This window comes from Tachyglossus aculeatus, chromosome 5 (genome assembly GCF_015852505.1).
Source record: "Tachyglossus aculeatus isolate mTacAcu1 chromosome 5, mTacAcu1.pri, whole genome shotgun sequence".
In the NCBI taxonomy this organism is placed as follows: Eukaryota; Metazoa; Chordata; class Mammalia; order Monotremata; family Tachyglossidae; genus Tachyglossus; species Tachyglossus aculeatus.
Genome location: NC_052070.1, coordinates 37,369,475 through 37,394,494, shown reverse-complemented (window position 1 = coordinate 37,394,494; position 25,020 = coordinate 37,369,475). Strand labels below are relative to the sequence as shown.

Here is a 25,020-nt window from a genome sequence, read left to right as displayed (position 1 = left end):
TGTTGCAATTTGAGCCGGGATGTTGGGGGCTCTGACACAGGCAGGCAGGGCGCTTGGGGCAGGGCCCTGATCTGACACCTGGCTCCCTCCCCGGCTGCTTCCTCTCTCTCTGCCCTCTCAGGCACTGGGAACTGGAGTGGCTCTGGCTGGGATGATTTCCGCAAGCAGGACTGCCAAGGTTTCCTGCCATTGGGGACCCTGGGAAAATTGGAAACAGACAAAAATCAGCTGCCTGCCTGACAGGGAGTTGCAGGGAGAGAGTGAAGGAGGGAGGGAGGAAGAAGGAAATTTGAGCAGGGAGTCTGGTGAGTGGGATCTTGAGGAGCGTTGACTGGGATAAATGCGTTCCAGACTGAGGAAGTGGGGGATTTCTGCCCTCCTCTGTAGCCGCTCCCTCTCCATCCCATCCCCCCCCCCCGACCCCATCCCTCTCTCCTCCCATTTCTCCTCATCCTTTCCCCACCCCCCTACTCCTCCCCACCCTTCCCTCCCCTGTCTCTGCCTCAGCCAGTCCTAGACTCTATGCTTAGTCCTGGGGTCAAACAGCCAACAGCTCCAGAGGTTGCCATCCAACCAAGGACTCCTAGCTCCCCAGGAGACTGGCTAACGGTTTGCGCCTCAGCTCTTGACTTCCCACCCAGCTGTCCTGAGGTAACAGTCGTGGTCTGCCATCTAGTTACCCAAAGTGACTGAGCTGCTGATTTCAAAATTAACAGTAGCTCTTTGACATGCTGCTTTTTATAGACTCCGCATGCCATTCCCTGGCTCCTGGGCCCCCATCCCCCATCCCATACAACAGCAACTGGTTGGGCTCGGCCCACGACCAGACTGAGTCCCCTCCTACCTCTCCCTCTCCTCCCCCTCCTCATCCCCCCCGCCTCACCTCCTTCCCCTCCCCACAGCACCTATATATATGTATACATGTTTGTACGAATTTATTACTCTATTTATTTTATTTGTGCATATTTATTCTATTTATTTTATTTTGTTAATACGTTTTGTTTTGTTTTCTGTGTCCCCCTTCTAGACTGTGAGCCCACTGTTGGGTAGGGACCGTCTCTATATGTTACCAACTTGTACTTTCCAAGTGCTTAGTACAATACTCTGCACACAGTAAGTGCTCAATAAATACGATTGAATGAATGAATGACCACGTAAGCATGATGCCACCCAGGCGGTAGGACAGGCTGAAGGATGGATCAGGATCCTGCTCCTGCTTGACCGGCTCTGCTCTTTGCCGTCCTGACCTCCTCGCCCTTTCCCTCAGCCTCTTCCCCTTGACCGTGTGATTTCTCTCCCAGAACTCACACTACGTCTGGAATCGCACTCAGCTAATGGACCTCAAACTGGACCAAGTGGACTTTCTCTTGGGTGAGTGTTGCTTTCCCGGGGGCAGCTGGGAGCCGGGGCCTGGGGGACCCAAGAGGGAATGGCAGCCCTGTCAGGAACAATGCCACCTCCCACCCCCACCTACACCATTTCCAACACCACACTGCCATTCCCACCACCTCCCCTGCCACTTCCAGCATGTCCACCATCCCTACCTCTGACCCACCCCCGCTATTTCCACTTCCACCGTCCCCACCATTTCCACCGTGCCCACCTCCACCAGAGCAGTGCGGCTTATGGGCTAGAGAACAGGCCCGGGAGTCAAAAGCACCTGCGTTCGAATCCCGGCTCTGCCATCTGCACATTGGGCAAGTCACTTCACTTTTCTGGGCCTCAGTTACCTCCTCTGTAAAATGAGGACAGGAACTGTGTCCAACCTGATTAACTTATATCTACCCCAGTGCGTAGTACAGTGCATGGCACATAGCAGGACCTTAACAAGTACTGTTATTATTCACCATCCCCATTCCCTTCCCCTCCTAAACCACCTCCATCATCACATCCACTATCACCATTACCACCCCACTTTGGGGTCCCCAGCGGGGATCTTGATGGGTGCCCTTTACCGTGAGAAGGCGGCATGATGTGAAATTCTTAGTTTGAGAACAGGCCAACTCCTGAAGATTCATACTAATGAGGGGTGTCAGGGTGGTTTTGAGGCCTGCTGACCGAGTGAGGCAGGCTGGGGGGTGAGGAGTGCAGGGAGCCCCTTCAGAGCCCCCTCGGAGCTAATTGGAGGCTTTTTCCATGGCAAAAAGTCACTTGGGCTGGGTTGATGGTCATGTGATATCAGATGCCCACAAGGGAGTTATCAACGGGGCTGAGTCAGCCTTCTGGGCCTTCCCTCCATCACAGGGGCAGGAGAGGGGTAGAAGAGTGACCGTGGGGGAGGTCCTGCCAGGGAGGCTGAAGGCCCGCCGCAGATGGCAATGTGGCCGACTCAGACCCAAAGAACGGAGGCAGCTGAGCTGGGCCCTGAGGCGACATTCGCCACTTACCTGCTGTGCGATCTTGGGCTACTCGCTTCACTTCTCTGTGCCTCAGTTACCTCAGCTGTAAAAGGGGGATTCATACTGTGAGCCCCAGGTGGGACATGAACTGTGTCGAACCTGATCAGCTCATCTCTACCCCAATGCTGGTGAGGCTGGCCATCTCCCTGAGGAGGAGAGGTGCTCGGGTTGACTGGGCTAAAGAGGAAGGAAGTGATAAGGATTATCTGTCAAGGAAGCTGAGAATAGGGGCTACTCCTTTCTTATTGTATTTGTTAAGCTCTTTTCATTATGTGTCAAGCACTGTTCTAAGTGCTGGGGTAGATACAAGTTTATCAGATTGGACATGGACCCTGGCCCACATGGGGCTCACAGTCTAAGTAGGAAGAAGAACAGGGAGAGGAGCAGCATGGTCCAGTGGATAGAGCACGAGCCTAGGAGTCAGAAAGACCTGAGTTCTAATCCTGGCCCTGCCACTTGTCTGCTGTGTGGCCTTGGGCAAGTCACTTCACTTCTCTATGCCAGTTGTCTCATCTGTAAAATGGGGATTAAGACTGAGCCCTTTGTGGGACAGGGACTGTGTCCAACCCAATTAATCTGTATCTACCCAAGTGCTTAGAACAGTGCCTGGCACATAGTAAACGTTTAACAAATACCACAATTAATTAATTAGGTACCGAATCCTCATTTTATCAGTGAGGAAACGGAGGCACAGAGAAGTCAGGTGACTTGTTCAAGGTCACACCATTTGGAGTGCTGGGATTAGAACTCAGGGCCTCTGACTCTTAGGTCTGTGCTCTTTCCACTAAGCCACACTGCTCCTCCTGCCTTCTGAGTTCCCGCTGCTGGGCCGGGAGCTGATCAAGGGGTCAAAAGAGGTGGTGTGAAGGCCGGAATGGGAGAGAGCAGGGGGCTCCTACAAGCTAAATCACCTTCCAGTGTTGGTTCCTATCAATCAGTGGTATTTATTGAGCACTTACTGTGTGCAGAATACCATGCTAAAAGCTTGGGAGAGTCCACTAAAAGAGAGTTGGTAGACACCAGGAGCCTAAATCCTGCAACAGAGGCCTGACTTCTGCTATGTCCCTTGGTGTGTCTGTGCCAGAGGAGGCTGCACTGGCTGGCTCTGCAGAACAGGCCGCAGGGGAGGAGAAGCAGGAGAAGCACGTGAGAAACAGTGTGGCCTAATAGATAGAGCACGGGCCTCGATGTCTGGAAGGACCCACACTCTAATCCCGGCCCCGCCACTTGTCTGCTTTGTGACTTGGGCAACTCTAGACCTCAGTTACCTCATCCATAAAAGGGAGATTAAAACTGTGATCCCCATGAGGGACATGGACTGTGTCCAGCTGATTAGCTCATCTCTTCCCCAGGGCTTAGCACCGTGCCTGGCCCATATTAAGTGTTTAACAAATACCGTAAGAAAAAAGGAATCACAGAGGGAACCACCTACCTTATCCACTGCAGGCTGGTCTTGGTCTGAAACGTGGTGAAGAGGGTGAGATTCGGAGTTCTCCCTGCAGCTGAGGTTGGCTCACTTGAGGAGATGGCTGTGTAGGGGGAAAACTGAGTGTTGCCTGGAGTGCTAAAATGTTGGAGAGCCTAGGAGCCCAGGTGTTGGAGATACCTGGGAAGGGAAGCAGCTGAGAGAAGCAGCGTGGCTCAGTGGAAAGAGCAGAGGCTTTGGAGTCAGAGGTCAGGGTTCAAATCCTGGCCCTGCCAGTTGTCAGCTGTGTGACTTTGGGAAAGTCACTTAACTTCTTGGTGCCTCAGATCCCTCATCTGTAAAATGGGGATTAAGATTGAGAGCTCCCCGTGGGACAACCTGATCACCTTGTAACCTCCCCAGCACTTAGAACAGTGCTTTGCATATAGTAAGCACTTAATAAATGCCATTATTATTATTAAGTCACTCTCTCAGACTTCTGGGAATGATGGATGTGTACAGAATGTGTGTGAGCTTGTACTGGAGGGAGAGGGTTGGTGGGGAAGAGTGTTTGTGAGGGCATAGGAGAGTTGGGGTTTGCATGTGTGTACAGAGAGCCTGGTGGGTGGGTGAAAGAGAGGGGATTCGAGAGGGTGTGTTTGTGTGTGTTGGGCACGCAGGCTAGCTCTGCCGACATCCAGGTTATGTTCATTACCACTTGCCTGTGAGCTGTGATATCTCTCCTTCCTTGTTGGGACTATGCCAAGCACTTTGACCCCAGCCCATTCCCCTCCTGCTTCCCTCCTCACCTTCCTCTCCCTCCCACCGTGGGCCCCCAGTTTCTGCTGACTGGGTTTGGGCCAGGAAGGAGGCTATGTTCTACACGCAGCACAAATTGCAGCGAGGCCCAGCAGGGAGCTACAGTCTCTGGCGCTGCTCCAGTCGGGCTGGCTCCAGACACTGTCTCCCAGGGCCACCCACCCACCCACCGCTCATGACCCACACGCTGTTTCCCAGCCAAGCCCCGGGCCCTGGGCCCCAGGCTGTCCTCTTGGCCCTCCATCCCTATTCACCCCGCTCCACTTTCTCTAAGACACGGAGCAGAGGTTCTGAAAAACAGCCTCACACTGGATGTGACCACCCCCTGAGATTATCAGCTCAGACAGTTGCTCAAAGTTCAAAATCCATCTCCCCTTTTCCCCCAACTGCACAGTTCATGGAACTGTGCATTGTATAGGCTCTACTATACAGAAGGGGGACTACTCTGCCACCTCACACTCCCTGGACTGTACTACACGCTCTTTTGTGCCCTTTCAGGGCTGCCCTAGACTGCATAATACATACATGTATTATATACTACTGAACACTGACTGTGCTAGACACACCCCATACTGAATTGTGCTGTAGACACACTGTTCTACACTGAGCCTCCAGTACTGTGATATATAATAATAATAATGATTTGCTGACTACTTACTATGTGCCAAGCACCGTACTAAGTGCTGAGGCAGATACAGTACAATAAGATCATGCACAGCCCCTGTCCTACAAGGAATTCACAGCGGAAAGTAGAGGAGGAAGAGGTATTTAATCTTCATTTTACAGGTGAGGGAACTGAGGCCCAAAGAAGTTAAATGACCAGCCCAAGGTCATTCAGCATGCAACTGGCAGAGTCAGGATTAGAACCTGGCTCCTCTGAATCTCTAGGCCTGCACTTTTTCCCCAGGCCACTATCTGAAGAGACCGGTCCGCATATTATATTTAGCAACCGTAAGCAGCTTACACATAATAATAATAATAATAATTATGGTCTTTGTTAAGCACTTACTACGTGCCAGGCACTGTACTAAGTGCTGGGGTGGATACAAACGAATCGGGCTGGATGCAGTCTCTGGCCCACGTGGGGCTCACAGTCTCAATCCCCATTTTACAGATGAGGTAACCGAGGCACAGGGAAATGAAATGAGTTGCCCAAGGTCACACAGCAGACAAGTGGCAGCACCGGGGCTAGAACCCATGACCTTCTGACTCCTAGGCCCATACTCTATTCACTAGGCCTTGCTACACATAACAGTCTCTACTCAGAGTTGACCCAAGAAAGTCTGCTTGCCCCTGGCAGTAGTGGTTGGGGAGCTCGTGGGCATCAGGGATCTCTCTGGCTGGGCAGAAACACCTTCACCTGGCTTCCTTTTCCTGGTATACAGTGCCCTGCCCTCCCCGAGCAGAGAGAGGGACCTGGAAGAAGCAGGAAGGGGGTGCCCAGGAGGGGTAGAAAATGAGGCAGGAGGGGTGGTCCAGCAGATGGGGAAGGAGGGACCACAACTGACCCAACCTGATGGCAGCAGCAGCTCTGGTCCCCAGAGAAACTGACTCACCTCCAAGTTGACCCAACTCTCCTATCCAACCCTAATTTCATTCATTCAGTCGTATTCATTGAGCACTTACTGTGTACAGAGCACTGTACTAAGCGCTTGGGAAGTACAAATCGGCAATATAGAGAGATGGTCCCTACCCAACAACAGGCTCACAGACACCTGTCTACATGTTTCGTTTTGATGTCTGTCTCCCCCTTCTAGACTGTGAGCCCTTTCATTCATTTCATTAATTCAATCATATTTATTGAGCGCTTACTGTGTGCACAGCACTGTACTAAGCGCTTGGGAAGTACAAGTTGGCAACATGTAGGGACGGTCCCTACCCAACAGTGGGCTCACAGTCTAGAAGGGGGAATTGTTGGGTAGGGACTGTCTCTATATGTTGCCGACTTGTACTTCCCAACTGCTTAGTACAGTGCTCTGCACACAGTAAGAGCTCAATAAATACGATTGAATGAATGAATGAATGAATGAAGAAGACTGGCCTTCCAGTCCTCCTGGAAGGCTGACTTCCTGCTTGACTCCAACTCTGCTGTGGCTGACTCTCTGCCAGCTGGATCTCTGCAGGTCAGCTCTCCGTGGGCCATGTCACTGCCAGCTGGGTTTCTGCATGGCCAGGTCTCTGCCGGCTGAGACTCTCCAGGCCAAATCTCTGCTGGCTGAGTCTCCGCCAGCCGGGTCTCCGCTGGACAGATCCCTCTGCAGCTTGGATCTCTGCCAGTTGGGTCTCTCTTGGCTGGTGTCTGCCCTCCGGGTCTTCACCGTGCACCCCCATGATGCCTCAATGAGCGTCCAGTTCGGTCTGGTCCACTCCTCCGCAGCGCAGGGGTGGGATTCTTGGTGATGTCACCTCAGGGAAGACTCGCACCAGCATCCGTCCTTCCTCCCGACACCACAGAGTGCTCTGTCCACGTGGACCGGCGCTGTTGGAAAAGCGCTCTCTCCGCACTGCGTTCTAAAAAGAGCATGTAATGAAAATGCATGTGCGATCCAGAGCACGTAATAAGAAACACATGTCTATCCAGAGCACGTAATGAAAACGCACGTGCGATCCAGACCATATAGTAAGGCACACGTTTTGTCCAGAGAATGAAGTGAAACATGTGTTCTATGTAGAAAATGTAGTGGAAACATAAGAATGCAGTGGAAACATACATTCTAGGAAAGCTGCCTATCATCCTGGGCACTGTGAGCCCGTTGTGGGCAGGGAATGTCTCTATTTGTTGCTAAATTGTACTTCCCAAGTGCTTAGTACGGTGCTCTGCACACAGTAAGTGCTCAATAAATACGATTGAATGAATAAATGAATGAATAAATGGGCACAATTCTGTAATCCATGTAGAAGTCCACTATTTCTTCTTTGTACATACCAATCCTAATAATCAGTGGTATTTATTGAATGCTTATTGATGCAGAGCACTGTTCTAAATGTTTGATCTATTAATAATGATAATAGTGGTATTTGTTAAGCGCTTATTAGGTGCGAAGCACTGTTCTAAGCACTGGGGGGATACAAGGTGATCAGGTTGTCCCAAGTGGGGCTCACGGTCTTAATCCCCATTTTACAGATGAGGTAACTGAGGCACAGAGAAGTGAAGTGGTTTGCCCAAGGTCACACAGCTGACAAGTGGCAGAGCCGGGATCCAAACCCATGACCTCTGACTCCCAAGCCCGTGCTCTTTCCACTGAGCCACGCTGCTTCCCCTGCCGTACATGTATTATATAGAACTGTTCGGTAATGGTCCCCCTAAATAGAGTTCTATCACATACACAATTCTATATTCAATTCTATGTAGAAAACACACTGTATTCTGTATGTATTTTGTACTTTACACACTATTGCATACAGCATGCTGTCCAACATGCATACTATATCATAGTTGAATTGGACAGTATATACATTTTTCTTTATATAAGGTAATGTTCAGCCCACACTGTGATGTACTATACAACTCACACTCAGATGTTCACTGTACCTTACTATGTGTGGTACTGCATGACGACACAAAATCTGGATCCTGTAAAAAGCTACAAAAGTCTCTGAATTGCCCCTTCCCAGGTGGGCAGGAGCCTTGATGTTGCAGTGGCTTGTTGCTGGCACAGTGAGCAGAGGGGCTGTGGGGGTGCAGAGATGGGGGGGCAGGGCAGGAATAGGACCACCCGGTTTTCCAACTCCTGCTGTGGCCCTGAGACAAAGTGTTTCTTAGCCAGCAACTCCTCCCTCTCATAATAATAATAAGCACTTACTATGTGCAAAGCACTGTTCTAAGCTCTGGGCGGAATACAAGGTAATCAGGTTGTCCCACGTGGGGCTCACAGTCTTAATCTCCATTTTCCAGATGAGGTAACTGAGGCACAGAGAAGTTAAATGACTTGCCCAAAGTCACACAGCTGATAAGTGGCAGAGCTGGGATTAGTACATATTTACTATTCTATTTATTTTATTTTGTTAATATGTTTTGTTTTGTTGTCTGTCTCCCCCTTCTAGACTGTGAGCCCGCTGTTGGGTAGGGACCATCTCTATATGTTGCCAACTGGTACTTCCCAAGCGCTTAGTACAGTGCTCTGCACACAGTAAGCTCTCAATAAATACAATTGAATGAATGAATGAATGAATGAATAAATGAGTGTGAGGAGTGAGGGTCTCAGTTCACTGGGCCTGAACCGCTGCTATCCCCTATGGGCGGATCTGTCCCGGGTGGCCTAGGTCTTAATAATAATAATAATGATGGCATTTATTAAGCACTTACTATGTGCAAAGCACTGTCCTAAGCGCTGGGCAGGTTACAAGGTGATCAGGTTGTCCAACGGGGGGCTCACAGTCTTCATCCCCATTTTACAGATGAGGTAACTGAGGCCCAGAGAAGTGAAGTGACTTGCCCAAAGTCACACAGCTGACAATTGGTGGAGCTGGGATTTGAACCCATGACCTCTGACTCCAAAGCCCATGCTCTCTCCACTGAGCCACGCTGCTTCTCCATAGGCTCTTGGCATCCTGTGGGCTCAACTGATGACTCTCCTAGCCCATTTTTCTTTTCCATTCACCCAAGGGGACTGAGCCTGGGCCCCGAGCGGTCCCGGAGCTCACCCTCACACTCTCACCCAGGTCTGTTCGAGCCGGTGGACATGGTGTACGAACTCAACCGCAACAACCTCACTGACCCGTCCCTAACGGAGATGGTGGAAGTGGCCATCACCATCCTCAAGAAAAACCCCAAAGGGTTTTTCCTCCTGGTGGAAGGTAAGAGCCGGTTGTCTCTCCCGCCCCGCTCCCGGGCCCTCTGAGCACTTTGCTGTCATAGCGGTCCCGCATCCAGCTCACTTTCCCTTGATAACCCCCCTACCCCTTCCTCGGACTGCACTAGGAAGGTTTCTTCCTCCTCCCTCCCACTCCCCAGTCTTCATACCCCAATCCCTGCCCCGGCCCAATAAATCAATAGTATTTTTTGAGTCCTTACTGCATGCAGAGCACTGGGAGAGTACACTATAACAGAGTTGGTAGACACGTACTCTTACCACAATGAGCTTACAGTCTCCTGGGCCCAAGGGTGGGAGGGAACTTGGGATTGAGGGTCAGGAGGCTACCGTGGGGTAGCAGGCCCAAGGATTGTCTGCCTAAACCCAACCGCATCAAGGGACACTATCAATCAATCAATCAATCAGTGGTGTCTATTGAGCACTTACTCTGTGCAGAGCACTGTACTAAGGGCTTGGGTGAGTAAAATACAACAGAATTGGCAGGCTTGTTCCCTGCCCAAAATGAACTGACAGTTTAATAAGAATAATAATAATAATACTGGCATTTGTTAAGCACTTTCTATGTGCAAAGCACTGTTCTAAGCGCTGGGGAGGATACAAGGTGATCAGGTTGTCCCACGTGGGGCTCGCGGTCTCAATCCCCGTTTTACAGATGAGGTAACTGAGGCACAGAGAAGCTAAGTGACTTGCCCAAGGTCACACAGCTGACAATTGGCGGAGCCAGGATTTGAACCCTTGACCTCTGACTCCCGAGCCCGTGCTCTTTCCATTGAGCCACGCTGCTTCTCAAGGGGGAGACGCTCTAGGAGCCAAAACCAGGGTCTGTTTACAGGCAGGAGGGGAGGGTGAACCTTGTGGCCCTAAGAGAGCAGGAAAGACCAGCGGATGGGAGGGGGGAGGAGAGAAAGAGAGAGAGTGTATGTGTCCGTGTGAAATTGGGCATGGAATGAGAACAGTCCAGCTACAGAATCTGCAGCTCTCTCCCTGGGCCCAATTACTTCATTCAAGCGCATCCGTCGTCATGGGCTCTGTCCACGTAACCCCGCAGTGATCCATCCCTGCTCTTTGGGAGCTTCCTCTTCAACAGGATGAACCTGCTCTTCCCTCAGGTTGAGAAGACAGATAAAAAACAACCCACATCAGACACCGCCCCACATCGACATTCAGCCCTCTGAGGAGGTTTTGGCTATTTATTTTGGGGTTTTGCCACTTGCTGCTCTGTTTTTGTTACGTTTTCTCCTTTGGTGACCTTCAAGTGAGTTCCCAGAAGCAGGGCAGTGATCAGCTGGAGATGTGGGAGGCCAGAATCCTGGCCCATATTTTCCAATCTCAGGAGACTGCCCGGAGGAGGAGGGCTTGGCGGGACATTTGAGTGTGGGGAGGGGGCAGGAGAGGGAAGGGGCTGGACTGGGCTGGGGGAAAACTGTGGGAAAAGGAATCAGTGTGAGGTGAAGGCCAAGGGGATGGAGATTTAGGAGATACAGAGGGTGGGTTGGCTAACTAGACATTCTTAGGGGGATTTCTCTTCTTAGTCTCTCCCCATCTTCACCCTTTCCACATCCCACCTTGGGGAGATGTCATTGGCCAATTAGGGATACCCCAGCCTCATGCTTAGCTTGGACATTTAATTTTTAGCTGAACTTCCCTCAGTCCTCAGAGCAAGCAGAGGAGCCTAAAAGCCTCCTGGAAGAGGGACCTGGTGGGTCTGGAGTGCTACAGGGTCGTGTCTGAGTGGGGGTTTTTTTTTGCTTTTTAAAAAAAATTTAAGGAATTTGTTAAGTGCTTATTATGGGCCAGTCACTGTTCTAAGCTCTGGAGTAGATATTCATTCATTCATTCAATCATATTTATTGAGCGCTTACTGTGTGCAGAGCACTGTACTAAGCACTTGGGAAGTACAAGTTGGCAACATACAGAGACGGTCCCTACGTGACAACAGGCTCACAGTCTAGAAGGGAGAGACAGACAACAAAACTAAACATGTAGACAGGTGTCAAGTCGTCAGAACAAATAGAATTAAAGCTAAAGGCACATCATTAACAAAATAAATAGAATAGCAAATATGTACAAGTAAAATAAATAGAGTGATAAATCTGTACAAACATATACATAGATGCTGTGGGGAGGGGAAGGAGGTGGGGCAGGGGGATGGAAGGAGGAGAGGAAAAAGGGGGCTCAGTTTGGGAAGGCCTCTTGGAAGAGGTGAGCTCTCAGTAGGGCTTTGAAGGGAGGAAGAGAGCTAGCTTGGCGGATGTGCAGAGGGAGGGCATTCCAGGCCAGGGGGAGGACGTGGGCAGGGAGTAGACGGTGGGACAGGCAAGGACAAGGTACGGTGAGGAGGTTAGCGGCAGCAGAGGAGCAGGGGGTGTGGGCTGGGCTGGAGAAGGAGAGAAGGGAGGTGAGGTAAGAGGGGGTGAGGTGATGGACAGCCTTGAAGCCAAGATATAAGATAGTCATTCATTCATTCAGTCAGTCAATCGTATTTATTGAGGACTTACTGTGTGCAGAGCACTGTACTAAGAGCTTGGGAAGTACAAGTTGGCAACATATAGAGACGGCCCCTACTCAACAACGGGCTCACAGTCTAGAAGGGGGAGAAAGAGAACAAAACAAAACCTATTAACAAAATAAAATAAATAAAATAAATATGTAAAAATAAAATAAATAAATAGAGTAATAAATACATACAAACATATATACAGGTGCTGTGGGGAAGGTAAGGCAGGGGAATGGAGAGGGGGAGGAGGGGGAGAGGAAGGAGGGGGCTCAGTGTGGGAAGGCCTCCTGGAGGGTTAGCTCTCAGTAGGGCTTTCTAGACTGTGAGCCCACTGTTTCTAGACTGTGAGCCCACTGCTGGGTAGGGACTGTCTCTATATGTTGCCAACTTGTACTTCCCAAGCGCTTAGTACAGTGCTCTGCACACAGTAAGTGCTCAATAAATACGATTGATTGATTGATTGATTGAAGGGAGGAAGAGAGCTAGCTTGGCGGATGTGCGGAGGGAGGGCATTCCAGGCCAGGGGGAGGACATGGGCCAGGAGTTGACGGCGGGACAGGTGAGAACGAGGCACGGTGAGGAGACTGTGCCAAGTTGGATACAGTCCCTGTCCTACATGGGGCTTACAGTCTTAATCCCCATTTTACAGATAAGGTAACTGAGGCCCAGAGAAGTGAAGTGACTTGCCCAAGGTCACACAGCAGACAAGTGGCAGATCCAGACTAGAACACAGGTCCTTCTGACTCCCAGCCTGTGCTCTAGGCTTCCCACACCAATGGTTCACAGTCCACACCTCCCAGCAGCTTCTGGGTCTGGCCCCTGAGAGTCCCCGAGAGCACAGTGGGGTGGCTGAGTCAGGGGGGCAGTGCTCGGGGGAAAGAGGTGGGCTTAGAAGAGAGTTGTAAAGGAGGAATTTTTGGTTCGTGGGTGCAGGCTGCCCGGGCATTGAACCCACCTTTGAACCCAAACGAACAAGAGCCTACAGTGTCCTCCACTTTCTCTGACAGAGTCGCAGCTGTGGTCTCAGCTGTCCCTCCCAGCCCAGGGGCCCCAGCCTCGGTGTGATGGAGGGTCTCACAGGAAAGTCAGAGAAAGAGCCTCCTTTCTGTTCCCCTAGCTCATACGGTAAGCCCTTGGAGGGCTCAGAACAGGACTCTCCCCACAATAGGCATGGCCTATCGAGAAACAGCTTGGCCTAGTGGATAGAGCACAGACTTGGGAGTCAGAGGACCTGGGTTCTATTCCCAGCTCTGCCATTTGTGTGCTGGGTGACCTTGGGCAAGTCACTTCACTTCTCCAGTACTTAGTACAGTGCTTTGCACGTAGTAAATGCTTAATAAATGCCATCATTATTATTATTATTCTCTGTGCCTCAGTTACCTCATCTGTAAAAAAAATGGGGATTAAGATTGTGAGTGCCATGTGAGACAGGGACTGTGTCCAATCTGATTAGCTTGTATTTACCTCAGCACTTAGTATGGTTCCTGGCAAATAGTAAGCACTTAGCCAATGCCATTAAAAAAATAGGCATTCAGTAAACACCACAGACAGACAGATGGAGAGTGCTGGAGACTGGACCCAGTGGCCGCTGTGCCTCTCGGTGTGCCTCTCGGCTCACTGAGGGCCTGTCTTGGGCTCTGCAGGGGGCAGGATCGATCACGGCCACCACGAGGGCAAGGCCAAGCAGGCGCTACATGAGACGGTGGAGATGGACAGGGCCATCGAGCGGGCGGGCACCATGACGTCCCTGGATGACACGCTGACCGTGGTCACGGCTGACCACTCCCACGTTTTTACCTTCGGAGGTTACACTCCCCGTGGCAACCCCATCTTTGGTATGTAGTGACCCCCTCCTCTCCGAGGCCAGGCTCAGTGGGCCGGCTGTCCCAAGGGCTGGTCTAGGGCAGCCTACAGGCCTTGGGGAATGGCTGGCCAGGGTGGCAGGCTGGCATGGGGAGTTGGGCTGGGGCAAAAGGCTGGTGCAGGGGCTGGTCTGGGGATGCTCGGTGGTTTGGAGGGCTGGATGATCCAAGAAGGAGGGTCTGGGGGAGCAGGCTGGCCGACCCAGGGGCACTGGTCCAGGATGGCCCAGAAGGCTGGCTGGTACAGCACGTCAAAAAGAAAGGCCCAGGTAGGTCAAGTGTGAGGGTTAGACACTCCAGGCTGTGGGGATTGATCCCCCCGGTTGCCCAGATGGAACCTAAACGCAGGAGATTGGGACAAACAGACAATGGCCCTGAGCTTGGCAAAAGCTCTCCTCTGGGGAATGGGCCACCCCTGGCCCTTCCCCCCCACCACCATCAGGCAATGAGGGGTGGAAGGCTGCAGGGCTGGCAGTCATGAGAAGTGGTTGACCAGAATAAGGGTTATCCCCGGGGGTCTCCCTGAGCTCCAGGAGGAGCAGAGGTGGGATGGGACTCTGGCTGTCCGGTGGATCTCTGGTGACCCTCGCCCTGTCCCCAATCCCCCTTCCTCCCTTTCTCCTTCCCTCCATCCTTGCAGGCCTTGCTCCCATGGTGAGCGACACAGACCAGAAGCCCTTCACCTCCATCCTGTATGGGAACGGACCCGGGTACAAAATCGTGGGCGGCGAGAGAGAGAACATCTCCATGGTGGATTACGGTGAGGCCGTGGGGCCGGCTCTGCCTCCAATCCTACCCCGAGGGCTGTCTCTGACCCCCCACCTCCACCACCCTGACGAGAGGGCCAGCTCTGCTCTCTTCCTCCTCAAGTCCACCTTGAGGGCCTGGGCCAACCCTCTCAGCCTCATCTCTGAGTCTGGGGTCTTTCCTGTTCGATGCAGGGGTTGATTCTGGCCTCAGCCCCTTCAGGAGGGAGAAGGGCAGGAGGCAGGCCGGAGGGCAGTCTGGGTGGCCGTGGGGGCGGCAAAATGGATACTGACCTTTGCTTCTGGGGCTGGCCGGGACAGCGGTCATTTGGGGCTTGTGGGATCAGGCCTCATGGCCCACGCAAGCCCTCCTGGTGTGGCCCTGGGGGCCAAGAAGCCGAGGGGCCTTGGCAGGTCCCAGGGCCAAGCTCTCCCCTGAGGCGGGAGGGCATCCAGAGGTGGGAGCTCCACCCCAGAGCTCATTTCCCCAACTCCTTTTCTCCTCCGGTCCTACCCTCACAGCTCACAGCAACTATCAGGCCCAGTCAGCTGTGCCCCTACGCCTGGAGACCCATGGAGGTGAGGATGTGGCCGTCTTCGCCAGAGGCCCCATGGCCCACCTGCTGCACGGCGTCCACGAGCAGAATTACATCCCCCACGTCATGGCCTACGCGGCCTGCATCGGCGAAAACCGCAAACACTGCATCTCCTCCGCCCTCCGCAACAAGGCCAGGGCCCTGCCGCTGATGGCCGCCCTCCTGTCCCCTCTGCTCGCCGGCCTCCTGTTCTAACGGGCCTCCTCCCGCCCTTCTGCCCGTGGGAGATGGGGTCCCCCGCTCCCTTCCCATCTGTACCCGTGGGCATGCCCTCCCCCCACCTCTCTGGTGGAGTCGTGGCCTCCCCTCCCTCTGGTCTCTCTGCTGGGAGTCCCCCCAACCTGAACCCAGCTGACCGGCCCCGGTCTCTGGGATCTGGGCCGGGCCTCTCCACAGACAAAATGGTGGTAGGACCGCAAGGGGTCCACGGAGCCAGTGGGAAGAGAGGCCAGCCTCCCCCTCAGCCCCACGATCGTGGCCACTGACCGAGGAGGGAAGGAGGGCGGGAGAGTCAGGGGAGAACATGTCTCTCTTTTTCCATGCACAGCCCAGCACAGACCTGGCTCTGCTCCCTGGAGAAGCAGCCTGGTTTTATTAGCTCATGCTCTCCACCGCCTCGTACTGCTTTCTTTCTGCTCCTCTGGGCTGCAGCGCCTACCTGCCCCTTTGCCTTCACTGTTGCCCATCACCCATACCCACAGTCCCTCCTGGGCAGTGCCCAGGACAGGGAACTGAACTGTCTCCCCCTCCCCATGCTGGTTCTGGGGGACGGACTCCCTCCCACCCAAGGCCTGCCCTAATCTCCTGCCCCACCTCCAAAACCACGTGGCCCAAGGGCCAGGGGCTTTTGAGGGGATGTGAGGGACTGGTCGTGGACCCAGTCTGTGGATACTGCACCTCGTCGTGGTGGGGGAGAGGGGTCAGCAGCTTCCCACAGCACCGGCCCGGCCACAGGGGCAACAACGGCCTCCGTCCCTGCGCCGGGGAGGGACTGGCCATCAGCGGGGACGCAGCAACCAGCCCTCCGGCTCCCAACCTCAGGGTGACTCTGGGGCAAGGGGTCCCTGTGGTGACCCCAACCCCCACTTTCTCGGGGGCGGATGGCCTAGGAGCGAGCCCAGCCCTCAGGTAAACAGGGGAAGAGAGAGGCCTGGGCTGCCCCCCACCCCCCCCCCACAAGTACAACGATGGGGTGGGGGAATCACCTCTCTCCCAGTCCTCCCAGTGCAGGCTTCCAGAGACCTCCTAGAATGGGCGCTTCAGGGGGCTGACCAAGGTTGGGTGGGCAGTTCCCACCCCCCCGCAGCTTTTCTATCTGGTTTCTGGGTCTCTCAAAGCGGGTTGCCTGTTTTGTACGTCGGGTTTTGTTTCGTTTGGTTTTTTAAATTTTAATAAATGATTTCTGAACATTTCCAAAGATGAAGCCGAGTCCGTGGTCAGCGCCGGAATGGTGACGGAATCAGTCAAAATTATGGGCACCCGCTGAGTGCGAAGCACTGTACTAAGTGCTTGAGAGAGTACAATGCAAGAGAGTTGGTAGACAAAATCCCTGCCGTCAAGGAGCTTACACTCATGCAGAGGAGACATACGCTATAATAAAATAAATTGAGAATCAGTATGGCATAGGAAAGAGCCAGAAAACCTGGATTCTAATTCTGGCTCCGCCACCTGTCTACTGTGTGACTTTGAGCAATTCACTTAACAGTGGAGAAGAAGTGTGGCCTGGTGGAAAAAGCATGGGCCAGGGAGAACCGGAGTTCTAATTCCAGCTCCACCACATATTTGTATGACCTTGGGCAAGTCACTTAGCTTCTCTATGCCTCAGTTCTCTCACCTACAAAATGGGGATTCAATACCTATTCTCCCTCCTACTTCCATGGGAGCCCCATGTGGGACCTGATTACAAAGAGTTACAGGGGGTTGTGTGTCTTTAAACACTTACGTGATGTAAAAATGATGAAATGGCAGTTGATGGGAATGTCTTGTCTTATGCTGTCGAGTCGTCTCTGACCCATAGCGACGCCATGGACATATCTCTCTCAGAACGCCCCACCTCCATCTGCAATCGTTCTGGTAGTGGATCCACAGAGTTTTCTTGGTAAAAATATGGAAGTGGTTTACCAGTAAGCTTGAGTATCCACCCTCGAATCTCTCCCATGCTGCTGCTGCCCAGCACAGGTGAGTTTTGACTTGTAGAAGATTGTCTTCCACTCGCTAGCCACTGCCCGAGCTAGGAATGGAATGGGTAGGCCTCTGCTTGACTCTCCCTCTAGTAGTCAAGACTGGTAAAGTACTGGAAACTCTCCAGGTGTGACCCTGAGAGGGGTGGATGGGAATGTAGGGAGGAGAAATGAGAGGTTAGTCAGAGAACGCCTAGAGGAAATGTGATGTCGAAAGGGCTTTGAAGATGGAAGGTGCTGTGGTCTGCTGGATATTATGTACTTAGTACAGTGCTTTGCACACATTGAGAGCTCAATAAATATGATTGAATGAATGAATATTCCAAGTAGGAGCAAGGATGTGAACAAGAGGTCAAAGGTGAGAGAGTTGAGATTGAGGCACAGTGAGTAGGTTAGCATTAGAGGAGGGAGGGTGAGGGTTAGGGTGTAGTGGGAGAAGAGTGAGGTTGGAAAGGGGGAAGAGAGTTGATTGAGTGCCTTAAAGTCAATGGTGAGGAGTTTCTGCTTAATGTGGAGTGGGATAGTCAACCATTGGAGGTTTCTGAGGTGATATGCGCACAGGATAATATTATAGAAAAACAATCTGGGCAGCAAAGTGAATTATCAGTGGGTGAAGGGAGAGGCTGGAGGCAGGGAAGGAGTCTGATGTAGTAGACAAGGTCAATATGACAAAGATTCCCAGGGCTCTTCTACCAGGATGGCGGGGATGCCAGTAACTCTCTGGGGTGGGCCAGGCCTTGGGGCTTCAAGCAGCCAGCTGGGCACCAGGAGCCCAAGATACCAGCGTGGGAGCAGCTCCAGCTGTTGAGGGTGCCGACGTCTGTGCCATCTGGCCAGGACGGGCAAGGGAGAGTCAGACTCCCAAGCCCTTGATTAGCATCTTAACTCCCTTTCTCAAAGCCCTGAAAGGCCTTTTGTTTCAGCTTTAAGCCTCAAATCTTGCGGTTAGCGGTTACTGCTAAGTCCCCATCTGCTTTGATGCCCAAACAGTGCTGAGCTGAGAAGCAGCTTGACCTAGTGGAAAGGCATGGGCCTGGGATTCAAGCACCTGGAGTCTCCACTTGCTGCTGGGTGACCTTGGGCAAGCCACTTAACTTCCGTCCCTCAGTTTCCTCATCTGTAAAATGGGGATTCAATAGCTAGTCTCCCTCCTGCCTAGACTGTGAACCCCATGTGGGACAGGAACTGTATATGATCCGAATTCATTCATTCAGTCAGTCATATTTATTGAGCGCTTACTGTGTGCAGAGCACTGTACTAAGCGCTTGGGAAGTACAAGTTGGCAACATATAGAGACGGTCCCTACCCAACAACGGGCTCACAGTTTAGAAGGGGGAGACAGACAACAAAACAAAACATGTGAACAGGTGTCAAGTCATCAGGATAAATAGAAGTAAAGCTAGATGGACATCATTAACAAAATAAATAGAATAGTAAATATGTACAAGTAAAATAAATAGAGTAATAAACCTGTACAAACATATATACAGGTGCTGTGGGGAGGGGAAGGAGGTAGGGCAGGGGGGATGGGGAGAAGGAGATGAAAAAGCGCTTAGTACAGTGCTCTGCACATAGTAAGCGCTCAATAAATACGATTGATGATGAAAAAGGGGGCTCAGTCTGGGAAGACCTCTTGGAGGAGGTGAGCTCTCAGTAGGGCTTTGAAGGGAGGAAGAGAGCTAGCTTGGCGGATGTAGAGAGGGAGGGCATTCCAGGTCAGGGGGAGGACGTGGGCCGGGGGTCGACGGCGGGACAGGCGTCTACCCCAGTGTTTAGTGTTGGCACATAGCAAGCACTTAACAAATACTGCAATTATTATCATTATTTTTATTGTTATCCAGCTCCTCCTCCCCCATCCATCGTCATCACCACCATCATCAATTGCATTTATTAAGTGCTTACTGTGTGCAGAAAGCTGTATTAAACACTTTGGAGAATACAGTATAACAGAGTTGGTAGACACATTCCCTGCCCACAGTGAGCTTACAGGAAAAAGGAGCTTAAAGTCTAGAGGAGCTCCTAGTCTAGAACTTACAGTTTACATTCAACATTTACTATAGCCCTGGACCAGGAGACAGGCTCCCCTCCCCTCACCAGGATTGCAGCTTGCTGGGTGTCCCCAGGACATGGGGAAGGGTCTCAATTCCTACAACAAAAATCCCCAGGGCAACTTCAGGACCCCAGGGGTCACCATTGGCCTTGGCAGAGGGAGTAGAGAAGGCTGTCCCCTCCCTTCTTTCTTCTCTCTCTCCCCAGGCCCTATCCCTACTTCTGCCTCCTCCCTGACACTCCTGCGACTCTCACTGCCGTTTCCTCTTCTTCCCTGGCAATGCCCATCCAGCCCATCCTCTCTCTTTGCCCATCCTGCCCAACCCAAGGAGTAACTCTGAGCCGGCGGCCAGAGGCTTGGAGCCAGAGGCCAGCTCTGACTGAGCACGACTCCACCCCGATCTGTCCCCTCCACCCTACGTGCCCTCCTTCTTGGTCAGCCCTCTCCTGGCTCTGATCCTGGGAACCAGCCTATACCCAAAAGTGTGGTCCCCCAGACTGAGTTTAGACCACCCTGGGGCTGGAGCCTGGCCAGCCCGAGCTGGCTGACCGCTGCTCCATGGGCTGGGCCCGTCCTGGCCTCTGCTCTGAGGGGAACCACACGGGGGATATCGAGAACACACAAAGAAACTGAGAGGGCCAGAAACTGAGAGGGCCAGTGGGGTGGGGCAGTGGCAGGGGTGAGGAGGGATGGGGTGGGGTTGGGGACAGGCCAAATCGCCCTTCTGGAGAGTCAGACTCAAGCCTGCCGGTCTCTGGGCCTGTCCCGGAACCTGGCGCTTAGTACAGTGATCTGCACACAGTAAGCGCTCAATAAATACGATTGATTGATTGATTGATTGATTGATTGATTGATTGGCCTGGAGCAGCCTCAATACAGCAGGCCTTTGCGCCCAGCCGGGAGGTGATCTGGCAGCCTCCCTCCCTGGCCGGGCCGAGCTGCCTCTTGGAATGGGTAGGGGAGACCAGCCTAGTCTGGGGGTACAGGGCCCTCACGGCATGCCTGGCAGGAGGGGGCAAAGTAGGAGACTGGCTGGATGCAGGAGACAGACTGGGCAGAGGGGGAAACAGCTGTTTTCACATGTGGCTACCAGGCCGGAGTGAAGCGCAGAAGCAGGCTAGAGCCACAGAACCAGATCGGCTTCACGGGTACCTTAGCAGGTGTGGGGCTGAGGTCTCCAGATGCCCCCAGACAGGGCACCATGCTGCTCAAGGCCTGGGGGTGGCAAGGGGCCAGGTGGCCCTCTGGTTTCCTTGGCACACGCTGAGATCCTTCCTCGGACCCTGACTGGGGCCAGGCTGGCCTGATGGCCCAGACAGGAGCCTTGCTCTGAATTCCCTGACTCTGGAGGCTGCTTGGTAATAATAATAATAATAATGATGGTATTGTTAAGCGCTTACTATTTGCGAAGCACTGTTCTAACTGCTTGGGGGATACAAGCTGATCAGGTTGTCCCACGTGGGGCTCACAATCTTAATCCCCATTTTACAGATGAAGGAACTGAGGCATCGAGAAGTTAAGTGACTTGCCCAAAGTCACACAGCTGACAATTGGTGGAGTCGGGATTTGAACCCATGACCTCTGACTCCAAAGCCCGTACTCTTTCCACTGAACCATGCTGCTTCTCTTGCCTCAAGGCAGCGTCAGCCCTGGGAACCCATTTTTTAAAATGGTATTTGTTAAGCACTTACTGTGTGCCAGGCACTCTTCTAAGTGCTGGGGTAGATACAAGGTAATCAGGTTGGACACAGCCTATGCCCTGCCATGGGGCTCACAGTCTTCATCCTCATCTTTTACAGATGAGGTAACTGAGACACAGAGAAGTGAAGTAACTTGTCCAAGGTCACGCAGCGGATAAGTGGCGGAGCTGGGACTAGAACCCAGCTCCTTCTGATTCCCAAGCCCATGCTCTATTCATTCATTTATTCATTCAGTCGTATTTATTGAGTGCTTACTGTGTGCAGAACACTGTACTAAGCGCTTGGGAAGTACAAGTTGACAACATATAGAGACGGTCCCTACCAAACAGTGGGCTCACAGTCTAGAAGGGGGAGACAGACAACAAGACAAAACATATTAACAAAATAAAATAAATAGAATAAATATGTACAAATAAAATAGAGTAATAAATACGTACAAACATATATCCATATATGCAGGTGCTGTGGGGAGGGGAAGGAGGTAAGGCAGGGGGATGGGGAGGGGGAGAAGGGGGAGAGGAAGGAGGGGGCTCAGTGTGGGAAGGCCTCCTGGAGGAGGTGAGCTCTCAGTAGGGCCTTGAAGGGAATCTCTATCCACTGGCCATGCTGCGTCATCGGGTGGGGAGACCGAGGCCCAGCTGGACCCTGCTGGGACAGGCTCTGGGGGCCCCCTGGGAAGCTCTGGATTCACAGTCTGGACTCTGCATCCAGCCACTATGTGAGCTGTGTGTGGGCTTGCAGGGCTGGACAAAGGTTGCTTCCCTCCTCCCCCCCAGAGGGCCCCCAGTTCTCTTTGCCCCTGTTTCGTTTCTTAGCAACCTGTCGGGCTGGCCAGCCAGCCCTGGATTGCACTGACCCTCAACTTGAAGGAGCCTGGGGCTGGACTGTGTGGGCCGGGCTATTCAGGGGGAGAGGGAAGGGGAGAGAGAATGGGGCTGAATGGAGGGGAGGGAAGGGAGAGGGGCGGGTCCCAGGCGGAGGACTGAGAAGGATCCCAGAGACAGGAATGGTGGGGGTGGGTACCCCTAGCAACCCCCACTGTTCAGCTCTGCTCTGGGAGTAGAGGAAGACAGGGCTGCTCTGTGGGGGAGTCTACCAGGGAGCAGAAGGAGGAGGAAGAGGAGGAGGGGAGGAGGAGGAGGAGGAGAAGGAGGAGGAGGAGGAATGAGTGAGTGCCAGCCCAGAACCACCTCCTCCCTGACGAGCAGTGTGGCTTAGCAGAAAGACCCCTGGCTTGGGAGTCTGAGGTGGTGGATTCTAATCCCGCCTCCGCCACTTGCCAGCTGTGTGACTTCGGGCAAGTCGCTTAACTTCTCGGTGCCTCGGTTACCTCATCTGTAAAATAGGGATTGAGACTGTGAGCCCCACGTGGGGCAATCTGATGACCTTGTATCTCCCCAGCGCTTAGAACAGTGCTTGGCACAGAGTAAGCACTTAACAAATACCATCATCATCATCATCACCCCAAAGCCAGAACAGGAGGCTTCAATCGACCCTTCTCCTGTTAGGTCCAGTCAACCTGGAGAGGCTGACCTCTGCACCCCAATTCTTCATTCCCAAGCTGTTCCCCCCATCCAAGGCTGGGTGGGAGCTGGGATGAGGGTTCCAGCTCAGGAGGAAACGGCCATGAACTCTGCTAGCCCTGCTGGTCTCTTTCCCCAGGTCCAGCCGGAGAAAAGTTGTTTCTGGCCTAGATCAGGCCCACCTACGGCCCTGGCGTCTGCCTGAGTTTCCTCCTTGGGGAAGGGGAGACCAAGGCAGCAGGGAGCCCCTGGGGTCAGCCTGGAGAGCCGCTGTCCACCCAGCCCCAGTGCTGGACCAGCTGAGGTGGGGGAAGGAGGAGGAGGAGAAGGAGTAGCAGCAGCAGGAGGAGAAGGGAGAAGGGGAGAGGAGGAGGAGGAGAGGAAGGGGAAGGGTAGGGAGAAGAGGAAAGAGGAAAAGATGGGGGAAAGGTGAGTGAAAGATGGGGAAAGGTGAGGAAAGGAAGAGGAGAAGGAAGAGGAGGGAAGCAAGAGAGGAAAGGACAGACAAAGACAAGGCTGGCAGGAAATTCATTCATTCACCCATTCAGCGTGGCTCAGTGGAAAAGAGCCCGGGCTTTGGAGTCAGAGGTCATGGGCTCAAATCCCAGCTCCGCCACTTGTCAGCTGTGTGACTTTAGGCAAGTCACTTCACTTCTCTTGGCCTCAGTTACCTCATCTGTAAAATGGGGATTAAGACTGTGAGCCCCCCGTGAGACAACCTGATCACCTTGTAATCTCCCCAGCGCTTAGAACTGTGCTTTGCACATAGTAAGGGTTTAATAAATGCCATCATCATTATTATTAGTCATTCAATCGTATTTATTGAGCGCTTACTGTGTGCAGAGCACTGGACTAAGCACTTGGGAAGTACAAATCGGCAACATATAGAGACGGTCCCTACTCTACAGCAGGCTCACGGTATTAATCACAATAATAATAATGATATTTGTTAAGTGCTTACCATGTGCGAAGCACTGAACTAAGGGTAAGGGTACAGACAAAATAATCAGATTGGATCCAGTCCCTGTCCCTCATCAGACTCACCATCAAAGTAGGGGGGAGAAAAAATATTTAATCCCCATTTTACAGATAGGGAAACAGCCTCCGAGAACTGTGGGCTTCTTAACTCTTTGAGCAATAGAGGCAGAGCATATTCCCTGCCTTCACACGCACTCTCGCACATACATGCCTTCATGCCTCCAGGCCCCTGCTTTCTCACACACCCTCACACATGTCTGAGAAGCAGCATGGCCTAGTGGAAAGAACACGGGCCCGGGAATCAGAGGACCTGGGTTCTAATCCCACCTCTGCCACTTGTCTGCTGGGTGGCCCTGGGCAAGTCACTTCCCTTCTCCGTGTCTCAATTCCCTCATCTGTAAAATGGGAATGAAGACTGCGAGCCCTACGTGGGACAGGGACTGTGTCCAATCCTAATATCTTGTATCTACCCCAGCGCTTAGAACAGGGCCTGGCACATTCATTCATTCATTCATTCAATCGTATTTATTGAGTGCTTACTGTGTGCAGAGCACATAGTAAGCACTTAACAAATACCGCGGTTATTATTATTATTACCTGTATGATCGGTCTTCACACACACCCTCAAGCCAAATGCCCCCTAATCTCATGCCCCTTGTTTACACACTTACCCACTAACATATGCACTCACACACACACAGAGGCCCCTCAGGACTGGGAGGGAGGTGGGGGCTGGGGGTGAGAGGTAGGGGGGCAGTGCCCCAGTGAGGTGGTTGGGGCCCACTGGGAAGTCCCCGGTCAGTACAGAGGCACAAACCACTCCCTCCCCCTAAGCCCACACCCTCCAACCAACCAATGATGCGCCATCCCTCTGGGAAACACTCAAATCAAGAGGATCCCTGGTCAATTCCCCCGAATTATTGGTACCCACTTCAACCCTAACCCGTGCCCACCTCAGCCCTCCACTCCAAAGCCGGCCTCGATCCAAGCACTCCATCAGAGCAGCGTGATGTCCTGCTATCTCCTCAAGCTTAACATGTCCAATTTTTTAAGTGCTTACTATGTGCCAGGCACTGAAATGAACACTGGATTGATACAAGCTAATCAGGTTTCTAGACCGTGAGACCATTGTTGGGTGGGGACCGTCTGTAGTTGTTGCCTATTTGTACTTCCCAAGCACTTAATACAGTGCTCTTCACGTAGTAGGCACACAATAAATACAATTGAATGAATGAAAACAGAACTCCTTTATCTTCCCACCCAAACCCTATCCTTCCCCTGATTTTCCCACCACTGTAGGTGGCACCTGTCTCACAAGCCCGTAACCTTAGTATCATCCTTGACTCCTCTCTCTCGTTCAATCCACGTATTCAGTCCACTAAATCCTGTCAGTTCTACCGTCACAACATCGCTAAAAGTCCGCCCTCTCTTCTCCATCCAGATTACCACAC

At 52.5% G+C, this 25,020-nt stretch overlaps 1 protein-coding gene and 1 non-coding gene across 2 annotated transcripts in view; one reads left to right on the top strand and one right to left on the bottom strand.

Annotated features, from left to right (window-relative positions):
• Positions 1–16,561, top strand: part of ALPL (alkaline phosphatase, biomineralization associated) — a 41,378-nt gene extending 24,817 nt beyond the window's left edge. The window contains exons 7-11 of the mRNA XM_038747086.1: positions 1,302–1,371; positions 9,286–9,420; positions 13,578–13,769; positions 14,437–14,556; positions 15,065–16,561. Coding sequence (XP_038603014.1) covers positions 1,302–1,371; positions 9,286–9,420; positions 13,578–13,769; positions 14,437–14,556; positions 15,065–15,333 — 786 coding nt within the window. The 3' untranslated portion in view covers positions 15,334–16,561. The remainder of the gene's footprint in view (positions 1–1,301; positions 1,372–9,285; positions 9,421–13,577; positions 13,770–14,436; positions 14,557–15,064) is intronic.
• Positions 16,562–17,326: 765 nt separating this feature from the next.
• Positions 17,327–17,464, bottom strand: LOC119929013. Its single transcript, XR_005451157.1, has one exon. It is a non-coding gene; the product is annotated as a small nucleolar RNA SNORA7 (small nucleolar RNA).
• Positions 17,465–25,020: the final 7,556 nt, after the last annotated feature.